Source organism: Peromyscus eremicus, chromosome 4, assembly GCF_949786415.1.
Source record: "Peromyscus eremicus chromosome 4, PerEre_H2_v1, whole genome shotgun sequence".
NCBI classification, from domain to species: domain Eukaryota; kingdom Metazoa; phylum Chordata; class Mammalia; order Rodentia; family Cricetidae; genus Peromyscus; species Peromyscus eremicus.
This window is the reverse complement of record NC_081419.1, coordinates 126,845,107-126,872,974: the sequence shown is the minus strand read 5'-3', so window position 1 is coordinate 126,872,974 and position 27,868 is coordinate 126,845,107. Positions and strand designations below refer to the sequence as shown.

General features: G+C 43.4%; 1 protein-coding gene across 1 annotated transcript in view; it reads right to left on the bottom strand.

The window, feature by feature from the left end:
• The window catches only part of Efcab8 (EF-hand calcium binding domain 8), a 74,291-nt gene that overhangs the window by 11,047 nt on the left and 35,376 nt on the right, over window positions 1–27,868 (bottom strand). Inside the window, exons 18-22 of the mRNA XM_059261675.1 lie at window positions 24,769–24,973; window positions 22,111–22,293; window positions 20,628–20,762; window positions 9,453–9,674; window positions 8,769–8,924 (exon numbers count right to left, since the gene is read on the bottom strand). Coding sequence (XP_059117658.1) covers window positions 8,769–8,924; window positions 9,453–9,674; window positions 20,628–20,762; window positions 22,111–22,293; window positions 24,769–24,973 — 901 coding nt within the window. The remainder of the gene's footprint in view (window positions 1–8,768; window positions 8,925–9,452; window positions 9,675–20,627; window positions 20,763–22,110; window positions 22,294–24,768; window positions 24,974–27,868) is intronic.

The following is a 27,868-nucleotide window of genomic DNA, read 5'->3' as shown; positions in this document are numbered from 1 at the left end:
GAGCAGAGATAGTTTGAAGAGATAAGGGTCAAAGGGATAAAAAGGCAGTTTTATTTTCAGAGCAGAGGAGATGGACAGAGAAAAGAAAAGAGAATGGAAGAACTAGATGGGTAAGAACTGGAGAGGAATGAATTGAGATGGGGAAGAACCAGATTGGAGGACTAGAAGAGAGTACTAGAGGAACAAGATGGAAGATGAGGAAGAGCCAGATGGGGAAGAACAAGGTGAGGAAGAACAAGATGAGAAAGAAGGAGATGGGAGAGGAGCTAAGATGGGAGAGAACTAGATGGATGAGAACCTAGATGGGGCAGAACTAAGATGAGAGAATTAAGATAGAACTTAGAAAGAGCAGCAGATAAATGCAGAGAGAAATCAGGCAAGGAAGAAGCTTGGCATGAGAATAGAACTGAAGCTGTGTAGATAGGATCTTATCCCAGAGGAATAAAGTAGACGGACAAAGAGCTTGGTGTACTTAGATTCATTTCCCGAAAATAATTCTCACTGTTCATAGTTTCTCTTCTGAGCCCCTGGGAAGTATATTATTAAGGCTGGCCTTTTAATAATATACAAGACTTTCAGCCATTTGAGAGTCTTCTGTTGAGAATTATCAGTTTAGATCTGTAGCCCATTTTTTTAATTGGATTGTTCAGTATTTTGATGTCTAGTTTCTTGAATTCTTTATATATTTTGGAGATCAGCCTTCTGTCAGATGTGGGGTTGGTGAAGATCTTTTCCCATTCTATAGGCTGTTGTTTGGTCTTATTGACCATGTACTTTGCCCTACAAAAGCTTCTCAGTTTCAAGAGGTCCCATTTATTAATTGTTGCTCTCAGTGTTTGTGCTACTGGTGTTATATTTAGGAAATGGTCTCCTGTGCCAGTGCGTTCAAGACTACTTCCTACTTTCTCTTCTACCAAGTTCAGTGTAACTGGACTTATGTTGAGGTCTTTGAACCACTTGGACTTGAGTTTTGTGCATGGCAACAGATATGGATCTATTTGCAATCTTCTACATGTTGACATCCAGTTATGCCAGCACCATTTATTGAAGATGCTTTCTTTTTTTCCATTGTACAGCTTTGGCTTCTTTGTCAAAAATCAGGTGTTCATACGTGTGCAGATTAATGTCAGGGTCTTCAATTCGGTTCCATTGGTCCACATGTCGGTTTTTATGCCAGTACCAGCAGTTTTTATTCCTATAGCTCTATAGCAGAGCTTGAAGTCAGGGATTGTGATGCCTCCAGAGGTGGTTTTTGTTGTACAGGATTCTTTTAGCTATCTTGGGTTTTTTGTTTTTCCATATGAAGTTGAGTATTGTTCTTTCCAAGTCTGTGAAGAATTGTATTGGGATTTTGATGGGGATTGCATTGAATCTGTAGATTGCTTTTGGTAAGATTGCTATTTTTAATATGTTAATCTTACCTATCCATGAGCATGGAAGAACTTTCCATTTTTTGATATCTTCTTCAATTCTTTCTTCAGAGACTTAAAGTTCTTATCATACAGGTCTTTCACTTGCTTAGTTAGAGTTACCCCAAGGTATTTTATATTATTTGTGGCTATTGTAAAAGGTGGTGTTTCTCAGATTTCTTTCTCAGCCTGTTTATCATTTGTATATAGGAGGGCTACTGATTTTTTTTTAATTAATCTTGTATCCTGCCACATTACTGAGCGTGTTTATCAGTTGTCAGAGTTTCCTGGTAGAATTTTTGGGGTCACTTATGTATACTATCATATCATCTGCAAATAGCAAAACTTTGACTTCTTCCTTACAAATTTGTATACCCTTGATCTCCTTTTGTTGTCTTATTGCTCTAGATAGAACTTCAAGTACTATATTGAATAAATATGGGGAGAGTGGACAGCCTTGTCTTATTCCTGATTTTAGTGGAATCACTTTGAGTTTCTCTCCATTTAATTTGATATTGGCTGTCAGCTTGCTGTAAATTGCCTTTCTTATGTTTAGGTATATTCCTTATATTCCTGATATCTCTAGGACCTTTATCATGAAGGGGTGTTGAATTTTGTCAAAGGCTTTTTCAGCATCTAATGAGATAATCATGTGTTTCTTTCAGTTTGTTTATATAGTGTATTACATTGACAGATTTTCATATGTTGAACCATCCTTGCATCCCTGGGATGAAGCCTCCTTGGTCATGATACATAATTTTTTGATGTGTTCTTAGTTTCGGATTGTCAATATTTTATTGAATATTTTTATATCAATGTTCAAGAGGGAGATTGGTCTGTAATTCTCTTTCTTTGTTGCATCTTTGTGTGGCTTGGGTATCAGGGTAACTGTAGCCTCATAAAAAGAATTTGGTAATGTTCCTTCTGTTTCTATGGTGTGGAACAATTTGAAGAGTATTCATGTTTGCTCTTCTTTGAAAATCTGGTAGAATTCCACACTGAAACCATCTGGTCCTGGGCTTTTTTTGGTTGGGAGACTTTTAATGACTGTTTCTAATCCCTTAGGGGTTGATGATCTATTTAAATAGTTTATCTGGTCTTTATTTAACTTTGGTATGTGGTACGTATCCAGAAAATTGTCCTTTTCTTTCAGATTTTCCAATTTTGTGGAGTACAGGTTTTTGAAGTATGACCTGATAATTCTCTGGATTTCCTCATTGTCTGTTGTTATATCTCCCTTTTCATTTCTGATTTTGTCAATTTGGATTCTCTCTCTCTCTCTCTCTCTCTCTCTCTCTCTCTCTCTCTCTCTCTCTGCCTTTTGGTTAATTTGGATAAAAGCTTGTCTATCTTGTTGATTTTCTCAAAGAACCAACTCTTCTTTCATTGATTCTTTGTATTGTTCTCTTTGTTTCTATTTTATTGATTTCAGCCCTCAATTTGATTATTTCCTGGCATCTGTTTCTCCTGGGTGAGTTTACTTCTTCTTGTTCTAAAGCTTTCAGTTGTGCTGTTAAGTCACTAGTGTGAGATTTCTCCATCTTCTTTATGTGGGCATTTAGTGCTATGAATTTTCCTTTTAGCACTGCTTTCATAGTGTCCCATAAGTTTGGGTATGTTGTACATTCATTTTCATTGAATTTTAGGAAATCTTTAATTTCTTTCTTTATTTCTTCCTTGACCCTTGGTGATTCAGTTGGGCATTATTCAGTTTCCATGTGATTGCAGGCTTTCTGTAATTTTTGTTGTTGTTGAAATCTAACTTTAAGCTATGGTGGTCCAATAAAATACAGAAGGTTATTCCAATTTTTTTTTGTAGCTGTTGAGATTTGCATGTGGTCGATTTTAGAGAAAGTTCCATGGGGTGCTGAGAAATTATATTCTTTTGTGTTAGGGTGGAATGTTTTATAGATATCTATTAAGTCCATTTGACCCATAATGTCTGTTAGTTCCCTTATTTTTCTGTTAAGTTTCTGTCTGGCAGACCTATCCATTGGTGAAAGTGGGGTGTTGAAGTCTTCCACTACTAGTGTATGGGGTTTGATGTGTGATTTGAGCTTTAGTAATGTTTTTGCTGCTGCTGCTGTTGCTGCTGCTGTTGTTGTTGTTGTTGTTGTTGTTTTACAAATGTGGGTGCCCTTGTATTTGGGGCATAAATGTTCAGAATTGAGACTTCATCTTGGTGGATTTTCCCTGTGATAAATATGTAATGTCCTTCCCGATCTCTTCCTCTTGATTTCAGTTTAAAATCTATTTTATTAGATATTAGGATTGCTATACCAGCTTGCTTCTTGAGTCCATTTGATTAGAAAGTCTTTTCCCAGCCTTTTACTCTGAGTTAGTGTCTGTCTTTGAAGTTGAAGTGTGTTTCCTGCATGCAGCAGAAGGATGGATCCTGTTTTCATATCCGTTCTGTTAACCTGTGTCTTTTTATAGGGTAATTGAGACTATTGATATTAATGGATATTAATGACCAGTGATTGGTAATTCCTGTTATTTTTTTGGTGGTAGTGTTGTGTGTTTCCCTTCTCTGATATTTGTTGGTGTGAGACTATCTATTGCCCGTGTTTTCATGGGTATATCTAACTTCCTTAGGTTGGATTTTTTCCTTCTAGTGCTTTCTGTAGGGCTGAATTTGTGGATAGGTATTGTTTAAATCTCGTTTTATCATGGAATGTTTTGTTTACTCCATCTGTGGTGATTGAAAGTTTTGCTGATTATAATAGTCTAGGTTGGCATCCATGATCTCTTAGTGTCTGCATAACATCTGTCCAGGGCCTCCTGGCTTTCAGAGTCTCCATTGAGAAGTCAGGTGTTATTCTGATGGGTCTGCCTTTATATGTTACTTGGTCTTTTTCTTTGTAGCTCTTAATTTTTTTCTTTATTCTGTATGTTTAGTGGTTTGATTATTATGTACAGAGGGGACTTTTTTTTTTTTATTCAGTCTATTTGGATCGAAAGCTTCTTGTATCTTCATAGGCATTTCCTTCTTTAGGTTGGGAAAGTTTTCTTCTATGATTTTGTTGGACATATTTTCTGTGCCTTTGAGCTGGTATTCTTCTCCTTCTTCTATCCCTATTATTCTTAGGTTTGGTCTTTTCATGGTGCCCCAAATTTCCTGGATGTTTTGTGTTAGGAGTTTGTTGGCTTTAGTGTTTTCTTTGACTGACGAATCTATTTCCTCTATCATATCTTCAATGCCAGAGATTCTCTCCTCCATCTCTTGCATTCTGTTGGTTAAGCTTGCATCTGTAGTTCCTGTTTGTTTACTCAGATTTTCCATTTCCAGCATTCCCTCAGTTTGTGTCTTCTTTATTGTCAGTTTCAGTTTCCAAATTGTGAACTGTTTCCTTCACCTGTTCAATTGCTTTTTCTTAGCTTTCTTTAAGGGATTTATTTATTTATTTCAATTTTTTGTTTGTCTTTTCCTCAATTTCTTTAAGGGAATTTTTCACTTCCTCTTTAAAGGCCTCCATCATCTTCTTAAAGTCATTTTTAAGGTCAATTTCTTCTGCTGCTTCTGTGTTGGGATGTTCAGGTCTTGCTGATGTAGAACCACTAGGTTCAGATGGTGCCATATTGATCTTTATGTTGTTGACTATATTTTTGCACCAGTGTCTACCCATCTCTTTTTCCACTCAGTGCAAGCAGTGTCTGTGTCTGAGGGAGCCTCTCTTGGTCCGATTGATACTCTTGGTCCAATGGGAGTTCTTGGTCTAATGGGGGCTATTGGTCCAATCAGTGCTGATGGGACTCTGTGTCTCGGGAGCAGCTCTTAGTCCAATCAGTGCTGGCAGGCTCTTTCTCAGATAGCAGATGCAGTCTTGGAGGGTAGTGGATTGGGGGGAGGTGGAGCTTGTGGGTTGCGGGATCTGGTAGGGGATGGTGGTATTCTGACCTGTCTTCAGGAGACCTGTCTGCTGGCCTGAAACTGGGACTGCAATGGGTGGTGGTGTGGGGGCGCAGGGTTGTGCCCCTGGGCCCAAAGCCTAGAGGCTGGGGTATTCAGCTATGAGAACTAAGACTCACCTCTTAGCCCAATCAGCGCTGGTGGGTTCTCTGGTTTTTTTACTTGTTTCGGTGGGGAGCATTGTTTGGTTTGGTTGGTTGGTCTTTTAGTTTAGATTTTTAATTGTTTTGAGACAAGGTCTCATGAGACCTATGCTTGGCATCAAAGTTACTATCAGAGTAATCCTGGCCTCACAGAAAACTCTTGGAAGAGTTTGTGCAGAACTATTATTTGTATTTTCAATATTCAATGGAATTCCCTGGCAAAGGCATTTGTGCCCCTGCATCCCTCTGTGAGATGTCCCACATCTCATCCATTTACTTGTTTTCTTCAGACAGCCCATGTCTCCAGATTTTCTATCTCTTATTGAGTCAGTTTCGTGCCATCCTTAGATTTTGTCCATTTTCTTTTTTTTTTTAACAGTAAAAGCTTAGAGCTGGGCAGGGGTGGCACACACCTTTAATCCAAGCACTCAGGAGGCAGAGGCAGGTGGATCCCTTGTGAGTTCCAGGCCAGCCTGGTCTACAGAGTGAGTTCCAGGACAACCAGGGGTATACAGTGGAACCCTGTCTTGAAAAAACAAATAGAAGGAAGGAAGGAAGGAAGGAAGGAAGGAAGGAAGGAAGGAAGGAAGGAAAAAAGAAAGAAAGAAAGAAAGAAAGAAAGAAAGAAAGAAAGAAAGAAAGAAAGGAAGGAAAAAAGAAAGAAAAAAAGGCTGTCATTTGTCATAAAAGGCAAATACCACATAATCTCATGTATGTATAGAATGATGGGTATTAGTGAAAGGATTCTGTGTACGTGGAATCTTTAAGGATGTACATGTATACGCGCATGTCGACACATAAATGCGTTACTCTATAACATGAGAACAACAGAAGGAGGGACTTTGGTGTAAAAGAAGGAGACCAGCAATTGGGGCAGGGGCAGGGATGAGAGGTTTAGTGGGGTGCAATATGACCAAAGTAGGGTGATGTGCATGTGAAAAACTGTCAGGAAACCTATTATTTTATATGCTAACTAAAAATTAATTAAAATATCAATAGGAAACGAGGATACAAAGTTTCAGTTGGACAGAAGAAATAAGTTTTGAGATTTACTGTTCAAGGCCAATAACAAAATGCTGCATGCTTAAAACAGCCAAGGCTATAATCAATAGTATACTCTTCAAAATAACCAAGAGTAAATTTTAACTGTCTTATCACAAAAATAAGCAAGCAAGGTGATGAATGTTAACTTAATTGTCATTCTCCTTTGTAAACACACATTACGCTGTACCCTAGAAATGTGTATAATTTTGATTTTTCAGATAAAATAGTTGTAATAAAAATTTTAAGAGAAAAGAGTATTTGGTGACGATCTAGTTGTGAAAACACTATCTCAAATTCTTTTAAATGCCTCATCATAAAGCCAAGGGCACACAGGCACAAGCAGGTTCTGAAATTGACAGACTTGGTTTTAATCTCAAACCCAGTGCCAGCAGCTCCACGGGCTTCGATACAAGTGCTGGCACCTCCACTCCATCCCTCTCATCTGCAAAGCATCACTCCCCAGAGCCTCTGAGGAGACCAAGGGCACGTGGCACATACTACAGACTCGGAAACACAGCAAGCAGTAAGCCAGCACCATCAGTCATTATTGTCATGGTTGTGTTAACATCAGATGCGCCTCATGTACTGAATCCGGGAGGGGCCACTTCCCAGCAGACATGGGTACAGCGCAATTTCTTCATGCTAAAACTAGTTATCTGAGCATAATATACTTTCTCGGAGAGTCAAAAGGTACATAAAGCAACCGCATGCAGTCATGTAAACGCAGAACTACGAGGCTGAGGCAGGAGGATGGTGACTTGAAGGCCAGCTTGGGATACACAGCTAGATCTCTAATTATGGTTGCAAGATGGATAATAAAATTGCAAATACATGGAACCCTTTGGCCTAGTACCCCACTTTTGGCAATGTATCCTTCAGACACACTAACACATGTGAAATAGCACTCGCTACTAAGATTCACTTTTAAGATTAAGACAAAGCCATTTTCCCCTTGAAAGGAATTTGTTAATAGCATTAGCCTGTGACTTACTATACAGCTCTAGAAAGATTCCCGAAATGCATTCTGGAGTGAGAACAGCAAGGGAAGTGCTGCCACACCTTCAGGTAAAAATTACTGTCCACGTGTACACTCACGTCATTGCACACTCACGTCAACCAACACCAGAATAGCCAGAAACCACCAGTGGCCACTTCAGGGAAGAACTGTGCCTCACAAGTTGCCTGGGCACTTTTAAAACTTTCATATATGTATAATGCACACATAAAAAAAGCTGTATGTATAATAAATGTATTTAAACATGCATATACAAACTAAACATGAATGTATAATCAGACCCACATAATGAGTCATAATACTGTCAGCCCTGACACCACCTCAAGATTTCTCCCAGCCATTCCCCACCCCAGCAAGAGTTATCACTTCTGACAGGAGGCAGGCTCATTTTTTTCTACTGTTAATGCTTCATATAAACAGAACAAACATATACAGTGTACACGCTTCGGGGTCTGACTTGGCTTAATTTTCTCAAGAGTCACTGATTTTGTGAGTAGATGTGATCAGTTACTGCTCTGTGTATGAAATCCACAGTGTGGCTCCAGCCCAGGCTGATGAGTGTGTGGATGTTTCCAGTGTGGGGCCGTTATCAATGGTAATTCTCTCAGCCTTCTTCCCATGTTTTACGTGACCTTCTGGGTGTAAACCTAGACTGGAGCTGCCAGGCAGAAGGGCATACACACTCAGGTTAGGTAGCTATTGTCAAATAATCCCCCAAAGAGACTCTACTAATTGCCAGTGCCTGCCCCCAGTGGCTGTTCCACTTGGTCTGTATCCCTACAGACTTTGGCTTGTGCCTTCTCGGTTTCAGTCATCCTAGGGATGATGTAGTGACATCACTCTGTCACTCCCATTTATTTTTTTCTTGGTAACTAAAGGAACAACACTTGATTTTGTGAGGCCCTGGGGCGAAACACCAAGTCCTCTGAATCATGTAAAAGTGTCGACTGCTCAAAAGAGTATATAATATTTCAATTTTAAACTCAGGACTCTAGGGTCCTCACTGCAAAGATCAACATGTGTGGGAAGGGGATGATGAGCATGTATCTGTGTATACACGTGCAATGACTACCTGTGAGCATACTTGGCCCTTGTCACCTGAGCTAATGATGACATCTGACTGACAGATTTTTCCACATAGGCCCAACATCATGAAGGGAGCGTGAAGACTCATGATGTTCACGGAAAACCACAGTCCTGGCTCCTTAGTGGAACTTTCCCAAGCAACCCTCCTGCCATCTTCCTACCTCTGTCTCCTTCTGGGGGATGTAGTTCATGGAGCAGGCCTGGAGTTGTTTAGGAATTAAGAACCGGAACTTATTCTTTGTTTCAGTGGAGATCTTGATCCCACTGGATTGGAGTCTCTGGCCAACAAAGAAGCAGTAATCCTTGATGTCCCAGATCTAGGTACAAAGTGTGAGTTAGTGTCCCTGGCTCCAACCCCAGAGCATGCTGTGGGTTCTTCCCACACTGTTCCTCTGAGCTTTGGGAGTGGTTCATTCTTACACCTCTGAGGTAAATAACTACGCACGACAGAGGGGCCATAGGGTCTTCTAAGCCAGACCCCCTTGGTCAGCAGGCAGAGGGGTTTTGAGTAGCTTAGATGGACAAGGCACTTGTGCCTCATGTCTCACAGAGTCAACTATGTGACAGCTGTGGACAGATGAGACACATGGCTGGCAGGTGTGGGAGTTGTGGGGTGACAAGGATGGATAATAGGATCCACTGGCCGGGGGAGCTTGGAGGGACCTTTTCAACAAGCCCTGACTCATTTCACTGACCATGGCAGATCAGGAGACTCCTAAATAAGTTATCTTGCCCCCACCCACCTCCTCCAGTGAAACCAGTACCCAATGGGAGCAGGAGGGAGCCAAGGGCCGCGTGCAGCACACGGATGGCCAGAAGCTGGGATGGCTCCAGTCCTTCCTCACCTTGATCTTTCCTTTACTATCCCCTGTGATGAGGATCCAGTCGTTTTCATCAGTGGCCATGGCACCCACAAGAACATTCTCATCCTCTTCAAGGTCCACGGAGAACTTTCCCAGCAGACCTCCATTCCCATGGATAGACCAGGCGTAGATAAAGCCATCAATGCAGCTGCTCAGCATGGCAGCTGTGTGTGGCAGGCGAGGCCTGGTCTGCAAAAAAATGATCTGCACAAGAGAGGTAGGCCTGGCTCAGCTGTGGCTTCGTATGGCCATTGGCACACATTGCTAACGGATCCAGACAAGTCACTACACCCAAACGGTGCCCCAGTCTCCCAAGATGCTCCTTGCTTCCTGGCACAAATTGAGGAACAACATACTGGTCTGTGAGGTATTTGAGCTATTAAGGCAGGGAATGGTATCTTTTTGTTGCTGTTAGTCACTGCCCTCAGTATCTACAGTGGCTCCTGATACCACATTATATGACCAGAAAATGTTTAAATGAAAAAAGACACGTAAGTTTGCCTCACTCATCTCAAGCTTTCCAAGTCCTATTACTCTCTCAATGTGACACGGAGAAATAACTCATTCTCTCTTAAATGCATTTACAGCAAAATGTCCACGTGAAGGTCAGAGGACAAGTACGTTTGCCCACTGAGCCATCTCACCAGCCCAGCACCTTGAACTTTTTATCCTACTTTAGAAACTAGCAATATCGTCTTACTATAGTGGAAACTTTATTAAGTCTTCTAAGGGGAAACCTAATTAAGAATTAGTTTCTAGCTGGGCATGGTGGCACATCCCTTTAATCCCAGCACTCGGGAGGCAGAGACAGGTGGATCTCTGTGAGTTCGAGGTCAGCCTGGTCTACATAGTGAGTTCCAGGACAGTCGGAGCTATATAGTGAGATCCTATCTCAAAAAAAAAAAAAAAAAAGAATTAGTTTCTAAAAGAAGATAATTACTATTCCTATTCCAAGCTGGCCTTTTTATTAAAAGCGGTTTATTTATTCTTTAACAATTTCATACATGAATATAATGCATTTTGATTACATTCATACACACCCCAATTCCTCTCTCTTATGCTCCCCCCACTCCTTCTGGACCCCTTCTACTTCCCGACACACCTCCCTCCTACGTTTATATTTTTTTTAAGATAGCCCACTGAAGCCAGGTGTGGTAGCACACACTCTCGGGAGGCAGAGGCAGGCAGAGCTCTACCAGTTTGAGGCCAGCCTAGTCTACCTAGTGAATTACAGGCCAGCCAGAGCTACATAGAGAAATGTTGCCCCAGGGGCGGGGGGAAACCCATTGAGTTAAATTGAAGTTTCTTGCATGTCTATGGGTGTGAGGTTATTTACTGACCAGAGCTAAAAGTCTTGAATATCCTGTTTATCATGGAAGTCCTAAACAAGATGTTCAGCCCTCTTCCCATTGATTCAGGTGCCAGGATCAAAAGAAACAGAAATCCTTTAGACCCTGAATCTGAGAGCAATGGTGAATTCTATCGAACATTTAAGGAATTATCAATACCAGTCCTTCTCAAACCTCACAGAAGAGGATGAGAAGGAGGAGACTGGAGAAGGGGAGGCAGGAACGTTTCCAAACGCACTCTGTGAAGCCAGTGTTTCTCCGATACCAACACCAGACAAAGCTCCACAAGGAAGCTACAACCAGACAGCTTTAGTAAACACTGATGGAAAAAAAAAAGAACCCTCGACAAAATGTTAGCAAACTAAATTCAGCAGCATATTAAAAGGGTAATACACCATGACCAGATGAGATTTATTCCTGAAATTGAAGGATAATTCCACAATCAAAAAAACCAACCAGCATACTGGGGTAGAGCTCAGTGATAGATCACATGCATATTTGAGGACCTAAATTTAGACAATAAATCAATATTTTACATTAACAGAGGAAGGAGAAAACACACACTCATCTCACATGATTCATTACACATTGATTCAGAAAAAGCACCTGAAAAAAAAAAAGTTGACATCCTTTTATCATGAAAATACTGAGCCAACGATGAATAGAGAACAGTTTTCTGGAAGGAGGAGGGCATTTTCTTCAGTGTTGTAGCCACTGGCAGGGTGTCCTGCAAGCAGACTCACCCCTGCTTCTGTACACAACCCTGAAGAAACTCACTAGGTACAAAGTTAAGACATGAGCCGGGCAGTGGTGGCGCACGCCTTTAATCCCAGCACTCGGGAGGCAGAGCCAGGCGGATCTCTGTGAGTTCGAGGCCAGCCTGGGCTACCAAGTGAGTTCCAGGAAAGGCGCAAAGCTACACAGAGAAACCCTGTCTCGAAAAACAAAACAAAACAAAACAAAAAAAAAAAACAAAAAAACAAAAAAAAAAACAAAAAAAAAAAGTTAAGACATGAAATAAAAAAATAAAAATAAAAAAAACCAGCAATTGAACAAACGGGGAGAATGACCAACAAAGTTGTCAGGACCAACAAAACCCTCTCAATAATAATAATGACCCCACCATTTCCCAGGAACCTGGGTATGGACCTGGCCATTTCCCATCCACATGGCCAGTATTTAATTAAAGCTTGCCTCAAATTTGGCTTTAAAAAAAGTAAATAAATAAATAAAATAAATTTTAAAAAATAATAATAATGACCCTAAGTGTAAATAGTCTTGGGCTGGAGAGATGGCTCGGCAGCTAAGAGCACTTACTGTTCTTCCCAAGCTCAGTTCCCAGCATCTACATCAGGTGGCTCAGAGCTGACTGTAACTCCAGCTCCAGGGGATCAGGAAGACACCTTTCCTGACCTGTGCAGGCATACACACAAGAAGCATACATTCACACAAACACATACACATTAATAAGAAAATAAAAATCAATAAAAATATAAATAGTATTAACTTTCCAATTAAATTAGGTTAAAAACAAGATCCAACTCTATTTATTTCTTTATTTATTTGCTTTTGGTCTACAAGAACCATCTCACTGACAAAGACAAACAGAGACTGAAAGTGAGAGGATGTGTGGTAGTTTGAAAGAAAATGGTCCCCAAAGGGAATGGCACTATTAGGAGATGTGGCCTTGTTGGAGGAAGTGTGTCACTGTGGGGGCAGGCTCTGAGGTCTCTTTTGCTCAAGCTTCCCTTGGTGTGACTGTTCAGTAGACTTCCTGTTGCCTGCAAGATGTAGGACTCTCAGCTCCAGCATCACATCTGCCTGCATGCCACTGTCGCCATGATAAGAATGGACTGAACCTCTGAAACTGTAAGCGAACCACCCTAATTAAATGTTTTCCTTATAAGAGTTGCCATGTCATGGTGTCTCTTCACAGCAATAAAAACCTTAACTATGACAGGATGGAAATCAAAATGCCAAGCAGATGGAAGCCCAAAATATGCAGGAACACTAGACTCCTATGTGATAAGGCAGATTTCAAAACAAAACCAGTTAGAAGAGACAAAAAGCTCATTTTGTATTACTATTAAAAAGGATAGTCTACCAAAAAAATACAATTGCAAACATATATGCAACAAACACCTAATTTCCATAAAACAAACACTACTGGATATAAGAGACAGACAGGTCTAGATACAATCATAACTCTCATCAACAGGTAGAGAAGACAAAAAAAATCAACAAAGAAACTTCAGAATTAATCTAAACCATAGCTCAAATGGACATAACCGGTACCTAAAAAATATTTCACTCAGCTGCTGTAGATCATGTTTATGCTGTGGATCATAAAGCAAGTTTTAACCAAGACCAAAACACTTCTTTAACTTTCTTATCAGATCATAGTGGAATAAACATGCCAATCAATATCAAGAGAAAGGCTGGACATGGTGTTGAACATCTTTAATCCCAGCACTCAGGAGACAGACACAGGTGGATGAGTTCAAGGCCAGACTGGTCTACGTAGCAAGTTCTAGGCCAGTCTGTTGGCTGTATTTATGCTCTACTGTTAACTTCTTTGCCATGAAGAAGCTTTTTACTATCATGTAATCCCATTTGTTAATTCTTGGGGCTATTCCCTGTGCTGCTGGGGTTGGCTTCAGAAAGTTCTTGCCTACATATCTTGAAGCCTTTACCTATGCTTTGCTCTATCAGTTTCAACATTTCTGTTTTAAAGTCTCTGATCCACTTTGAATTGGTTATTATGTGTAGTCAGAGACATGGATCTAATTTCATGCTTCTGTAGCACAGATTTCCATTTTGGTCAGCATCATTTATTGAACAGGTTATCTTTTTTTTTCAGTATACCTTTGATGCTCTGTCAACATTTAGGTGTCCACAGTTGTGTGGGTATATTTATTATCAACTTGACACAAGCTAGAGTTATTCAGGGAAAGTAATCTCAGTTGAATTGAGAAAATGTTCTATCAGACTGCCTATAGGCATGTGGGGCATTTTCTTGATTAAAGCTTGATATTAGAGGGCAGTTGGTCCTGGATTGTGTAAGAAAGCAGAATGAGGGGAGCTGGAGAGATGGCTCAGAGATTAAGAGAATTGGCTGTTCTTCAAGAGGAACTGAGTTCAATTCCCAGCAACCACATGGTGGCTCACAACCATCTATAAAGAGATCTGATGCCCTCTTCTGGTGCACAGTCAAACGTGCAGACAGAACACCGTACACATAATAAATAAAACAAATATTAAAAAAATAAGAAAGAAAAGAAGGAAGGGAGGGAGGAAGGAAGGAAGGAAGGAAGGAAGGAAGGAAGGAAGGAAGGAAGGAAGGAAGGAAGGAAGGAAGAGTAAGCCCTAAGGAGCACTCCTCCATGATCTCTGCTTCAGTTCTTGACTCCAGGTTCCTGCCCTGTTTTCCTTCAGTGATGGAGTGTGACCTGAAAGTTGTAAGATAAATAACCCTTTCTTCCCTGTGGTAGTTTGAATGAAAAATGGTCATAGGCTCATAGAGAGCACACTATTAGGAGATGTGGGCCTTGTTGGAGGAAGTGTGTCACTGAGGGTGGGCTTTGAGGTTACAGATGCTCAAGCCAGGCCTAGTGTCACTCTCTCTTCCTGCTGCCTTCAGATCCAGATGTAGAACTCTCTGCTACCTCGCCAGCACCCTATCTGACTGCATACCACCATCCTTCCTAACATGGTGGCAATGGACTAAACCTCTGAACTGTAAGCCAGCCCCAATTTAAAGTTTTCCTTTACAAGAGTTGCTGTAGTCAGGGTGTCTCTTCACAGCAATAGAAACCCTAAAACTCTACAAGTTGCTTTTAGTCATGATGTTTTATCACAGCATCAGAGAACTAAGATAGTTAAGTATTGTGATATCTCTGGCAGTATTTTCTTCTTAGGATTGCTTTGGCCATCCATAATCTTCTGTGTTTATATATGAATTTTAGGATTATCTTTTCTAGTTCTGTGATGAATGCATTGCAATTATGATATAGATTGCATTGAACCTGTAGGTTACTTGTGGTAGCACAGCCATTTTCAAAATATTAATTCTGCAAATCCAAGCACAAGAATGGTCTTTCCATCATTTAGTGTCTTGTTAATTTCTTTTTTCAGTATCTTAAAGTTTCTATTGTAGAGGTCCCTTACCTCGTTGCTTAAACTTATTCCTAGATAATTTTTGAAGCTACTGTAAATTAGATATTTTTCTTAATTTATTTCTTAGGAAATTTGTTATTGATATGTATGTGTGCATGCGTGTGTGCTGAGAATAGTTTTGAATTTTATTCATATATTTGTGTAATATGTATGAGTATGGTGCATGCATGCCACCACACACATGTGGAGGTCAGAGGACAACTTTCTGGAGTTGGTCATCTCCTTCCTCCCTAGATTTGGGGAACTAACTCAAAAACAAAAAAAAAACAGCCATTAGGTTTGCACAGGGAGTGCTTTTATCCAGTAGGTCATCTCATCAATCCACTACTGAATTTTTAATGCTGATTTTGTTTCCTGAAACTTTATTCAAAGTGCCAGGTCTGTACGTTTTCAATGACTGCTCTCCATAGTCAGGCACCTACACCTCATGGTAGATGACTGGCTGACTCCAGATGAAAGGAAAAGAAAAAATTTAAAGTTTATGCAAGTTCAGGGACAGAGAGGTGACTCAGCAGGTAAGAGCACTGGCTGTTCTTTCAGAGGACCCAGGTTCAATTCCCAGAACCCACATGGCAGCTCACAATTATCTATAACTCCAGTTCCAAGGGATCCAACACCCTCACACAGACAACAACAATGCTCAGAAAAAAATAAAAATAAGTAAGCCATTTAAAAAATAAAATGTATGCAAGTTATAAAGGTCTGAGGAAGTGATTTAAGACTTGTAAAAAATGAGATTTAGAGATATTGCATATGAGGTTAAGACTTTATAAGGTTAAGTTTTAACACATTAATCAGTGAGTTTCTGATAAGCTATTAATCTAACTTTGGTAAAGTACTGGCTACTATCATAGTCACAGACTTGAAAATTTTTTATTTCCCTTGGTCTTTTTAAACATAAACTTAAAGCGTTTCTCGTGCTGAAAACACCTCTGTCCAATATATATATATCCAGACCCGCTGGCAATTTCTCAGGCTCTGTTTTGCTATGGCTCAAAGGTCTGACTCTACTCCGGCTGTTTACAGACACGTGCGAGCTGCTTTTTGTACAATGAGAGTTTCAGTGTAGATTACAGATGGTGGTCATGGTAATATATCTAAAACTTTTATCTGTTTTTGTAAACTTCAGAAAAACTCATGTAAACTTCAGGGACTCAAGATTTGGCTCCATCTGCCCCAGGTCAAACAGACTCTGGGATCCCTTGACTGATAAGTGCTCCTGTCAGCCAACAGCTTCAGCTTTCCTGCCTACTTCTTCTCCCTGCGGGTGGGCTCTTTCCTTTCCCCGGTCTTGGGACCTCTTCGAAACCCCTCCAACTACCGGGACCACAGGCCTGGGATTTTCAAGTGTACATCCACGATATTTTCCCCTAAGCGCCTTACCTTTACCTTCTGTCCCTCGTGTATATCTGCCCCAGCAGGTTTCCACTCAGCTGACAGACACCATCTAGGAATCAACTGCAACCCTGCAGACCGCTCCAAAATGCCCTACACCCCATTATCCCCAAGCGGTCCTGCAGAACTGCGAAGTCCTGAACTTGCTGAGAGCTGATGTGAAAGAGAACGGGCGTACAAACTATGGCCTCCAGTGCAGAGCGTTTACCCACCAACTCCACAGTTCCCCAGAGTTTTCTTGAGTGCGAGCAGCAGGAAATATTAGATAGAAGGATTTAGGTTGTGGAGATAAACAGAAAATAAAGAACAGCCTCGAGAGGGCCTGAAACCTATTCCAACAAGCCCTGACCATCTCTGCCCTAAGGTATTTATAGAAATGCCAAGGGGGTGGAGCAAAAGACCTCCCCCCAGCACAGGCAAGTGCAGACCATCTCAGACACCTGCACTCAGGCCCGTGGTCCAATCATCCTCTCCACGTGCGGACCTGCTGGGTAAAGCCACAAGGAACATGAAAACGGGCTCCCACACTCCAGGGGCTGACTCCAAGTCTACTCTTTGGTCTCCCTTGGGCCTCTAGCTCCTACCCCCTCCCAGACTTTGAACCCACATTCCAGCCTTCCTGTACCACCATAATGACCTTCCCAGCTGAGAAGCAGTTAAAGAAGAGACTGTGTTGTATCTTATCATCAACAAAGCTGGAATGATGGGTCTCACAGGCAGTCCAAATATACAAAAATGAGCTCAAACTGAACTATAGGAGGATTTCTGGTGATTAGATAAAAGCCAGCATTCCTCAGGAAATTGTGAAGCCAGTTTCCATCTACTAGAAGGAGTCATTTCCCTTACTTCTGGCAGAAGGGACATCTGGCTGGCTACCTGTGGCACTTATCAGTGTATCAAAGCCCATGCTGCCTCCAGACTCCCTCAGTATCATAAGTACCTGTTTCACAAAGTCCATGCCAGCATCCTAGCCTTTCTCGTGCCCTCCTCTACCCTAAAAATCCCTCCAGTTCACGGGCTCCCCTCCCCCAGATACTCATCCTTCCTATAACCTGGCTATTCTCACTATTCTCTACCTACCTGTTACTCTTACTTCCTCTCTCTTATTCTCTTCCTCTCTCACGATGCTCTATTTTCCATCTCTTGCTATCTTGCTATATCCACTATTCTCGCCCACTCTCTCACTCCCCCTGCCAGACCTGGTGTGTTACTTTCCTTAAAAGATGACTCTCAAATTATATTAAGTTTCAGGCAGAAACAAAACAAAACAAAAAACCTAGATAGTCCCTACACAAAACTAGTAAAAAGAATGAATGAAGTAGATAAAGACGTGAGTTCTGACAGAAAATGTTATCCACTGGATATTGCTATATTAAAAAAAAAATACTGAACTACAATTTCAAACTCTTAGTTTGGTTTTCAAGACAAAACCACATTTTTGTGTGTATACAGCATATAGGCATAGGAGAGAATTTCAAAGAAAGGAAATTCAGCATGCCCGTGCTGTTTTTATAGGATGTTTTTTAAAGATTTATTTTTATGTATGTATGTATTTATATGTGTATGGCACGCACATGGATGTGGGTGATGGAGGCTGTAAAAGGATGTCAGACAGGACTCACCATCATCCACACCACAAAGGTGTCTCACTTCTGAATTGGGGAAAAACTGAGGCCTCCTTCCCCTACCCCACTGCCAGCACCGTGGCAGCAGAATAGCCAGAAGGGAGAGTGCTCAGGCCTGGGGCAACAGGCCAACCACTGTGAGCAAGCTAGGGCACAGGACTAGATGTGCAGCTGGCAGTGAGGGTGTGTACAGTCAAGAGGCTGACTTTGGGCAGGACCAGGCAGGATGCATGTGATTAAGAGGCATGGATAACCAACATGATGCCTGTTGTAATCTGGCTCTGGCCCCTCGAACCCCAAACATAGCCCCCTTTCATTGTAGAGGAACTGCTGGGTTGACATTGTAATCCCAGGCTCCCTCAGTTCAGTGCTCCAACAAGTTTCCAACCACAAGAGGCTAAAGGTCTTCCTATGGCCCTTGCAGAATAAGCCAGGACCACTCGAAACCACTAAAACTCAATTCTCAGGGAATCCAGGACATGTGTCTGGTCTCTGTGGGCACCTGTATGCATGTGCACATGTAAACATGCAGACAAGCATATACACAGTAATAAAAATTAAATTATATTAAATTTTTAAAAGGTTAATGGTATAGGACTGGGAATGTAGTTCAGTTGGCAAAGTGCCTACCAAGCACGCCTGAAACCGTAGGTTCAATCCTCAGCACTGCATAAGCCAAGTGGCGGCAAAAACCTTTAATCCCAGCACTTGAGAGATAGAAGCAGGGGGATCTGAAGTTCAGGGTCATCCTCTGCTATATGAGTTCAGTGCCAGCTTGGTACATAGGTGTCTGAATTAGGATCTCTGTTGCTGTGATAAAACACTATGACCAGCCAGGCGGTGGTGGCGCACACCTCTAATCCCAGCACTCGGAGGCAGAGGCAGGTGGATCTTTGTGAGTTCGAGACCAGCCTGGTCTAGAGAGGGAGATCCAGGAAAGGTGCAAAGCTACACAAAGAAACCCTGTCTCGGGGGGGGGGGGGGGGGGGGGGGGGGGGCACTATGACCTGTAGCATGAATCTTAGAAAGTCTTATTAATAAAATCAAACCCGAGGCCAGTTATTGGGGTGAATGCTGGTAGATCAGAGAGACAGAACAAGCCACAGCTATCTCACCTTGCCAGTTCCTCAGCTGGTCCTGTTTCCTCAGACTGGAAGCCTCTGAGTCTTCATCCAGAATGAATCTCAGCTGAACTGCTGCTAGAAGCCTGAATGCTTAACCAGCCAAATGCTTAACCAGCCAAATGCCTCTAGTTTCTGGTCCTCATGCCTTATAAACCTTTCTGCTTTCTACCACCACTCCCTGGGATTAAAGGCTGCTTTCTGGGATTAAAGGCGTGAGTCACCATGCCTGGCTGTTTCCAATGCGGCCTTCAACTCACAGAGATCCAGAGGGATTTCTGTCTCTGGAATGCTAGGATTAAAGGCGTGTACTAACATTTTCTAGCCTAAGTATCTTGTGGCTTTTCTGTTCTCTGACCCCAGATAAGTTTATTAAGGTACACAATATTTTGGGGAACACAATACCACCACAATGACCAAAAGCAACTTGAGGAGGAAAAGATTAATTCCAGCTTACGGTTCCACATCACAGCCAGATGTGGGTCTTCAGAAACTGGGAGAGTATCATTGTGAGAGGTCCAGGCCAGAGAGGGGACAGGAGCAAGAAATGAGCAGAGATTAACCAACCCAACTTGCACCCCACTATTGTTGTGGAATATTTAACTATGTAAAGATGTGTTACATTTGTTTATGTTGCAGAATATTACTTTAACTGTGTAAAAATGTATTACACTTGTTTCTGCTGCCTTTGTTAATAATGTAAAGATGTGTTACATTTGTTTCTGCTGCCTTTGTTAACGATGTAAAGATGTGTTACATTTGTTTGCGCTGCATTTCTTTAATTCTGTAAAGATGTGTTGCTGTTTTACCTTGCCTGCCTAAGGCACCTGATTAGTCTAATAAAGAGCTGAATGGCCAATAGCCAGGCAGAGAAAAAATAGGTGGGGCTGGTGGGCAGAGAGAATAAGTAGGAGGAGAAATCTGGACAATAGAGAAGGAGGAGGAGGAGAGAACAAGGGAAAGAGAGAGGACAAAACCAGATCAAGAAGCCAGGCAGACACCAGCCAGCCACTGGAGGAAACAGGACAGTAAGACAGACAGACAGACGGACAGACAGAGGGAGGGGGGAGAGAGAGGGAGAGAGAGAGAGAGAGAGAGAGAGAGAGAGAGAGAGAGAGAGAGAGAGGTAAAAAAAAAGCCCCAAAGCAAAAGGAAGATTAAGAGAAACAGGTTAAGTTAAGTTAAAGAGAGCTAGCCAGAAACAAGCCTAAGCTAGTAAGCTGGGCTGGGCCTTCATAACTAAGAAGTCTCTGTGACATGATTTGGACACTGGTTGGTGCTTTTCAAAAAAGAAAATCTCTTACACACTTTAAAACACCATCCCAGCCAAAGAGAGACTTCCAACTGTGGGTTCTACAAAAGCCACTTCTCTCCCAGCCCCACCCCTGCCCAGGCTCTAGCAAACTGCTCTGGAATTCAAATTCACCAGGCCCATGGCACACCCACCCCTGCCCAGCCCAGTTGCCCACTCCTCCACTGAGCACAGCTCACCTTCTCCACTGAAAAGCTCGACTGCAGCAGCGTCTTCTTCCAGAATTCCTCCTTTTTCTTTTGAGAATCTTTGTGAAACGATGATTTATTGAGGGGCATGTTAGACAATCTGGGTTTGTGAGAACCCCAAGGTTTCTAAAAATAAAAAAAAATGGCTGCTTGGTAACCACATGGCATCCCCTCTCCTACAGATCACAGAGATCAGGGATAGGGAATAAAAAAGCAGCGATAGGGACCCCAACCTGAAAAAAGGCCAGTGGGGTATCTGGTTGGGCCTTAGAACACTCTGAGACTGAGAGGCTTCTATTTTGTGACTAGCCATTTTGCTCTGTAGGGCAGAGACTTGAGTCGCCTTTAGGGTAGACCCTTCTTTTGTCCTAGAAGTGAGGCTAAAAGGGCCTAAGAACCATTCTTCTAAAGACTAGAGTGCAAAGGCCTAAACTGATCAGTCAAAGATGGCCCAGTGTCTTACACTTAAGTATATTCATCTCACAGAAGCCTAAAGTGCCTGAATCTCACAGTGCCATGATGTATAAGCACCTCACAGCAGCACATCGTACCTCACAGGGCTGGAAGCTGAAATCTCACAGCAGAACGTCATCTCAGCAGACCTGTGCAAGCTGGCCTACATTGCCCCATGTCTGGGGCTGAGCTGGCCAATGCTGCCCCACGCCTGGGAATTGGGAAACACTGGGGCCTCTCACTCAAGCCTCAGGTCTCAGAAATCTAGAACTCAGCTGCAGAAGCAACTGGATTACTTCCTCCACCCCTCTGCCCCTGCACTCTGAGAGTTTCCTGTACTCAGTATTGGGGTGCTGTCATTATACCTACAAGCCCAAGGTCAGTTACCCTCCTTCGGACCTTGCTCCCTTCCCACATCCTAAAAACAAGAGCTGTCAAATCCTGGGCCTTCAGGGCTTGGAGGTGAAGACCATCTTACTGCATCTTGCCCTTCTGCATTTGCAGCTTAGGCTTTGGAGAGGTGGCACTTGATGCCCTGAACAGCTCACTCCTGGGCCAGGGCCAGGGCTGGGGCCAGGAGGCTCCATCTTAAAAACTGGAGCTATAGCCCATGCTCTAACATCCAATTTAGGCTTCTAGAACTTTGTTTCCTATAGGTTCTATTCATAAGCTTTCAACTTTCAGACATGGTCTGGAGGCGCACTAGGAAAGGACTATTCCAAGGCTTGAGTGAGTTAGCTACAGTGCGATCAAAACAGAGAGGCAGCAGGTAGTTGGGATGCACACCTTTAAACCCAGCACTTGGGAAGCAGAGGCAGGCAGATCTCTATGAGTTTGAGGTCAGCCTGGTCTACAAAGCGAGTTCCAAGGCAGCCAAGACTGTTACCCAGAGAACAGTCTCAAAAAAAAAAAAGAATCCTGTCCCCCACCACACACACACACACACACACACACACACACACACACACACACACAAATGTGAGCTGGACAACTGGTGCAGGAGGGATGGTCTCACTCCTACCTGCTCAGATAGCTGACTCTCTTGATCTGTGTCTCTCCGGTGTTTCATCACTGGGGGAGCTGACATCAACCTCCGACTCCCAGAAAAGCTAGTTAAGTTTCTGGAAGGCTTGTGTGCCCACTTCTGCTCACTTTTACCTGAGGAGACTTGGGTTCTGGCTACACATTCCTGTGCATCTTTCACCTGTGCAAAGAGAGAGGGCAACTCCAGAAACCGCTCCACAAGTGGGACACTCAGACCCTCCTCAGCCCAGTGCCCAAGTCACCAGCCCTCCAGGGAACCCAGCATTGCTTCTCAGAAACCTTAAGCCTTGAGAGTTCTCAGACCAAAGCTTATAAACCTACCCCTGGGCCTACTACTAATACCCTAGGCAGGACACAGCTCCTGAGAGGAACTCGGTCTCCCCATTTGAAAAAATGGACAGTGGTTTCCAAATATTTACTTAGACACTTTCAATCTTGGGCAAGCCCACAGTACAAAAATAGATAAAACTTGGAGCTATTTTGGAGTATGTAGTACCTACTAGAGTCCCTGAGCTCTGCAGGAGCTTCCACCCATCAGCACACCTACAAAGAAGTGACCTCTACCCACTTGAGGAGGTGACCTCTAGCAATCCAGCTCTATGTAGCAATTTAGAGACTGCATGTTTCCTACATCCCTGCCATGAGCCTGGAGAACCTTGTATGACATTATTGCCCAAATGGTGAAGTTGTGGGCAGGACCTACTGCCAACCTGTTGGGATTGGGAAGTGCCTAGAAGAGTAAAAGCTGTATCTGTCTGGTTGTGTCTGTGAAGGTGTTCTCAAGGAAGAAAGACCCACCCTGAATGTGGGCCCAGCTGGAACAAAAGAGAAAGCCTGTTTCTCTGGTCTCCCTTTCTCTGCTTCCTACTCACCCTGATATGGGCTACTCTGGCTGACCTGGCCCTCCTGCCATGGCAGGCTTAGAATCTCCAAAACTGTGAGCCAAGGTACATCTTCCCGCTTTAAGTTGCTTCTGTCAGGTATTTGGTTACAGCAGTGAAAAGCTAGCTAACAGTGGGACATCTTCAAGGAGGAAGTAATCCATTGAAAAGGACAGTGTAGCAGCACCACCAGGCCCTGGAGTCCGACTGTCATGGTCCGGATCTACCCCTTCTCGGTTGTATGCCCTGAGAAAGGTGTCTAACCTCTTCATGCCTCTGTTTTCTGTTACATGAAGATGCTCAAAGGAGCGACCATCCACTATCCTAGCTACCCTGTAGGGAAAAGGGGCTGGCTAAAGAAACCCACCCTGACCCTGGAGCCCAGAACTAGGGAAAGATGGCTCAGATAAGGCCAGTGAAAGAAACACAGTTTGGCTCAAATCAGAGCCATCTCTGCCCTCGACCAACTGATTGTAAAACCAACCAATCACAGAGCAGGACAGTAGAATCCTGGCCCTGGGGCCCAGGACCAGGGAAAGAAACACAGCCTGGGTTTGGGACCTGAGCCAGAGAAATGAACCAAGGAAACATGCCCTAACTCTGAAACTAGTGCCAAAATAACACTCTTGGTCCCTAGAATCAGAGTCAGTGAAAGAAATTAGTGTCAAATTTAGAATTAGTGTCAAAAAGCCAAGAAAGGCCAGTGAAAGAAACACAATTTGGCCCTGAAATCAGGGCTATCTCTGTCCTTAGCCCACAAAACTGGCCAATCCCTGGGCAGAAAAAAAAACTAACCAATCACTGGTTGACTCCACCCCCAAGACATCCTATATAAACCACCCTGCCTGGTCAGTTGTAGGCTGTTCTCTCCACCCTGGTAGAGGCAGCTACTCTCCTGGACTCCTCCTTCCCAAATAAATCTCTTTCTCAAAAGAGTTCTAGGTGTAAAGATCTTCATTCTCTGGCATAGAGTAGATCCTTGTTGAGACATCTCTCAGTGGATAGAGCAAGGAGGAGCTGAAAGAGCTGAAAAGTAACACTTATCTCCTGAGCCAGAGAAGACTGCTACATTTCTGCAATTTCTTAGGCTAGAGAAGCAGAACTCTGCAAGAAAGCCCCCTTAAGTGGGGCTGAGCAAAGCTTAGCTGTAGCAGCTCTCCAGGAGAGGAGCAGGAGTGTTATATCCTGCAGGGAGACCATCCCCATCACACCAGGTATAGTCTGACTCTCCCGAACAGTCAGGATACCCTTCCTGCTGAAGCAGTTCCAGGCCTGACTCTCCCGAGCAGTCAGAAAATTTCCCTTCCAGGATTGGGCTGCTTCTTTGCAGCTCCAGTCATTAGAGCAGTCCTAAGCTCCAGGTGTCTGGGACACCTCCAGGGCAGAGCTGTCCTGAGCAGCTTGAGGTGTCTGGGATACCTCGCCCTCCAGGATTGGGCTGCCTCTTTGCAGTTCCAGCCGCCAGAGCTGTCCTAAGCAGCTCAAGGTGTTGCCTGACTCCCCAGGTAGTCAGGACACCTTTCCCCAGAGTTGCAAAACTCACATTTTGGTGCCAAACCTGGGACCAAACCCACAGAGTTGCAACAAATTTACTTACACATCCCACCCCAGTATAAGTCTCCATCTCTCCCTCTGCTTCCAGGTTGCTCTCTCTGCCCTCCCTGATTCTGGCCCATAGCCCAGACAAAAGTGAATGGAGACTGTGATGGGAGTGAGAGGCGCCTGGGAAACAAGAAAAGTGCAGGGCACTGTACCTTCTTCGGCTGTAAAGGCAAGGGGCTCTGGGAGGCATTGAAATTCAAGATAGGCTTCAGCATGCTGACATTCCAGAGGAGGATGTCCCCATTGTAGGAAGAAGTCCCAATGAACTGGTTCTGATACTTGGCCATGCTCAGGATGTCCTCTGTGTGGTAGGTATGCCAGTGGTAGTAGGAGAGTTCCAGCGTGGTCTTTTGGAACCTGTGCACATGGCCAGAGGCAGGAGAGTACCAGCTTGGTCTTTTGGAACCTATGCACATGGCCAGAGGCAGGAGGGTCAAGAGCTCACAGGCTGCAATGCTCTTTTTAGGGAAATCATAGCCTTTAGGATTCAAAGGCCAACTCAGAGCAGCACTGTCTTGGGGGTCTAGGAGCTTGTTTAAAATCCCCACTGACCTCACTTCCTAAGCACCCATTATGCACCAAGCATAAGGGCTCTGCTCTTGGGATTTACAAATGATGAGTCTTAATTCATCTCCTGCATAAAGGTTCAGGTTTAAACAAGGGGAAGTGATAGCTGTGACCAGGCCTCCTGTAACAGAAGGGACCTTGTACATGTTGGTCCTTCCTCCTAGATTGTATGTCCCATCCCAAGTGCTTCCCTGATACCCCTCCAGCTCATATCTTGCCCTGGGCCTCCTTGGCTAAGCTGTTCTTGACCACTCCCCAACACTAACTAAGGATTCTGCTCCTCCACAGGAAGCTTGCTCTTTCCCTACAGCAGTCAGTATACTTTATAAATCAAAATATCTCATTATTGAATAAAGACTGAGTGTTTGTATGTACTCAAAATTCCTATGTTAGAATCTAATCCTCAAGTGGGGAATGGACCTTGGGGAGGACATCTGGTTAAGAAGACAGAAGCCTCATTAATGGTATGATAAAGAGATCAAAGAGACCCTCCACCCTTCCCATCACAGAAACTACAGCAAGAGGATGACCCTTTATCAATGAGGAAAAGGCCCCCACAAGACTCCACAATGCTTTGGCCAAGGACCTTTCAGCCTTTATAAATGCAAGAAATAAATTCTGCGGTATTATGCTGTGGCAGCCTACGTGACTAAGGTAGAAACTACACAGAGAATGAGGTGCTGCTCTAAGAGATAACTAAAAAAAATGCACTTTGGAGTTGGCAGATGAGCAGAGGTTGGAAGAATTCTAAAGCACACTCCAGGAAAAGCCTACAGCACCATGTCTGGGCCACTGAGAATGGTTCCAGTGTGGGCTTAGGTGGTTCAGATGAGGACATAGAAAAGGGGAGAGTTATAAAGAAAGCCATGCTGGGGGCGTAACTCAATTGATAGAGCACTCACCTAGCATGTGTGAAGCCCTGGGTTTGGTCCCAAGCACTGAACAAACTGCACACGGTAGTGGTGGTTGTAATCCCACCACTAGAGAGGTGAAGGCAAGAGGATCAGAATTCCAAAGTCATCTACATAGGAAGCTCAAGGCCAGCCTGTGCTAGAAAGAGAAAGACAGAGAGAGAGAGAGAGAGAGAGAGAGAGAGAGAGAGAGAGAGAGAGAGAGAGAGAGAGAGAAATTGTTCCTCTAGTGCTGGAGATGGCACCCTGACTCAACACGCACTCTACCACTGGTTACCTCCCAGTCCCATCTATTTAAAGATGACCTAAGTGATCCTAAGTTGCTGGTAACAATATGGATGATAATGACCATTATGATATCTCAAGTAGAAATAAGTAGCATGCTACTGGAAACTGGACGCAAAGCCATCTTGAGTACAAAGTGCCAAAGAACTTGGCTGGACTGTGTTCACATTCTAGTGCTTTATGGCAAATAGAGCTTGCAAGCCATGAGACTGGGTTTTATTTGAGGAAATTTCTAAGAAGGATATTTGAAGGTGTAGACAGTTATCCCCTGTTTATAGTAAAATTCTAGAAAAGAAAAATAATTTTAAACCAGAATTGTTGAGCAAAGGGGAAGAAATTCGGGGGTTGCTGCTCAATGACAGAGTATTAGCCTAGCACATATGAGGCTGTATGTAGTTTAGACCATAGTACCAAAAAGGAATGGGGGACAGACCTTAAGATTTGAGACCTCCTCTTCTCAGCCCTTATCTACTGGAAGGAAAGGTAAGCCTTTCAGGGTGTGGTCCAGACTGTGAGAATACTGTGGGTCAGCCACTTGACAGAAGCTGTGTGCTAAGACAATGGAAGAATGACTCTCGGAGCAATTCAGGTATTTGAACTGTCCTTCCTGTTGCCAATGGGTTTCAGAAAAGAGGCCACCAGTACAAGTTAGACCTCAGCACCCCTTGCTCTCAACACCAGACTTCATAGGCTCTCATCTCACACTCTGGTATCATGTTCTTTAGCCATGCCAGACATAGTTCCTGAGGGCAAAAGTATGATACAAGCTATACCAAGAGAGATAGGAAAGCTTGGCTAGATTCTAGCGGGCAGAGCAATGAGTCCAGAGCTGCAGCCCCAGACAGCCACAGGACCCATGCAGGGAACAGAACATTCACGGTAGCATGGCCTGGATCCAGAGCCACCATGAGGGCACAGCATGCCAAAGCCATGGAAGCAGGTTATCTAGAGGTTTGCACATTCAGCCCCTACAAAACAGGAGCTCCATCTCAGGAGCCTTGGAGTCAGAGCACCAAGAAAGAGGATTATTTTGGTGTCTTAAAATGACTCAGCAGATAAAGGTGCCTGCTGCCAATCATGATGACCTGAGTTTAGTCCCTGGAACCCTAATGGTAGAAGTAACAAACTGCCAGGCAGTGGTGGCACATGCCTTTAATCCCAGCACCTGGGAGGCAGAACCAGACAGATCTCTGTGAGTTCGAGGCCAGCCTGGTCTACAAAGCGAGTTCCAGGAAAGGCACAAAGCTACACAGAGAAACCCTGTCTCGAAAAAAACAAAAAGAAGGAGGAGGAGGAGGAGGAGGAGGAGGAGGAGGAGGAGGAGGAGGAGAAGAAGAACAAGAAGAAGAAGAAGAAGAAGAAGAAGAAGAAGAAGAAGAAGAAGAAGAAGAAGAAGAAGAAGAAGAAGAAGAAACAAACTGACTCCCATAAGTTATCCTCTGACCTCTGCCTATACGACATGGCACACACACCAGACAGACAGACAGAC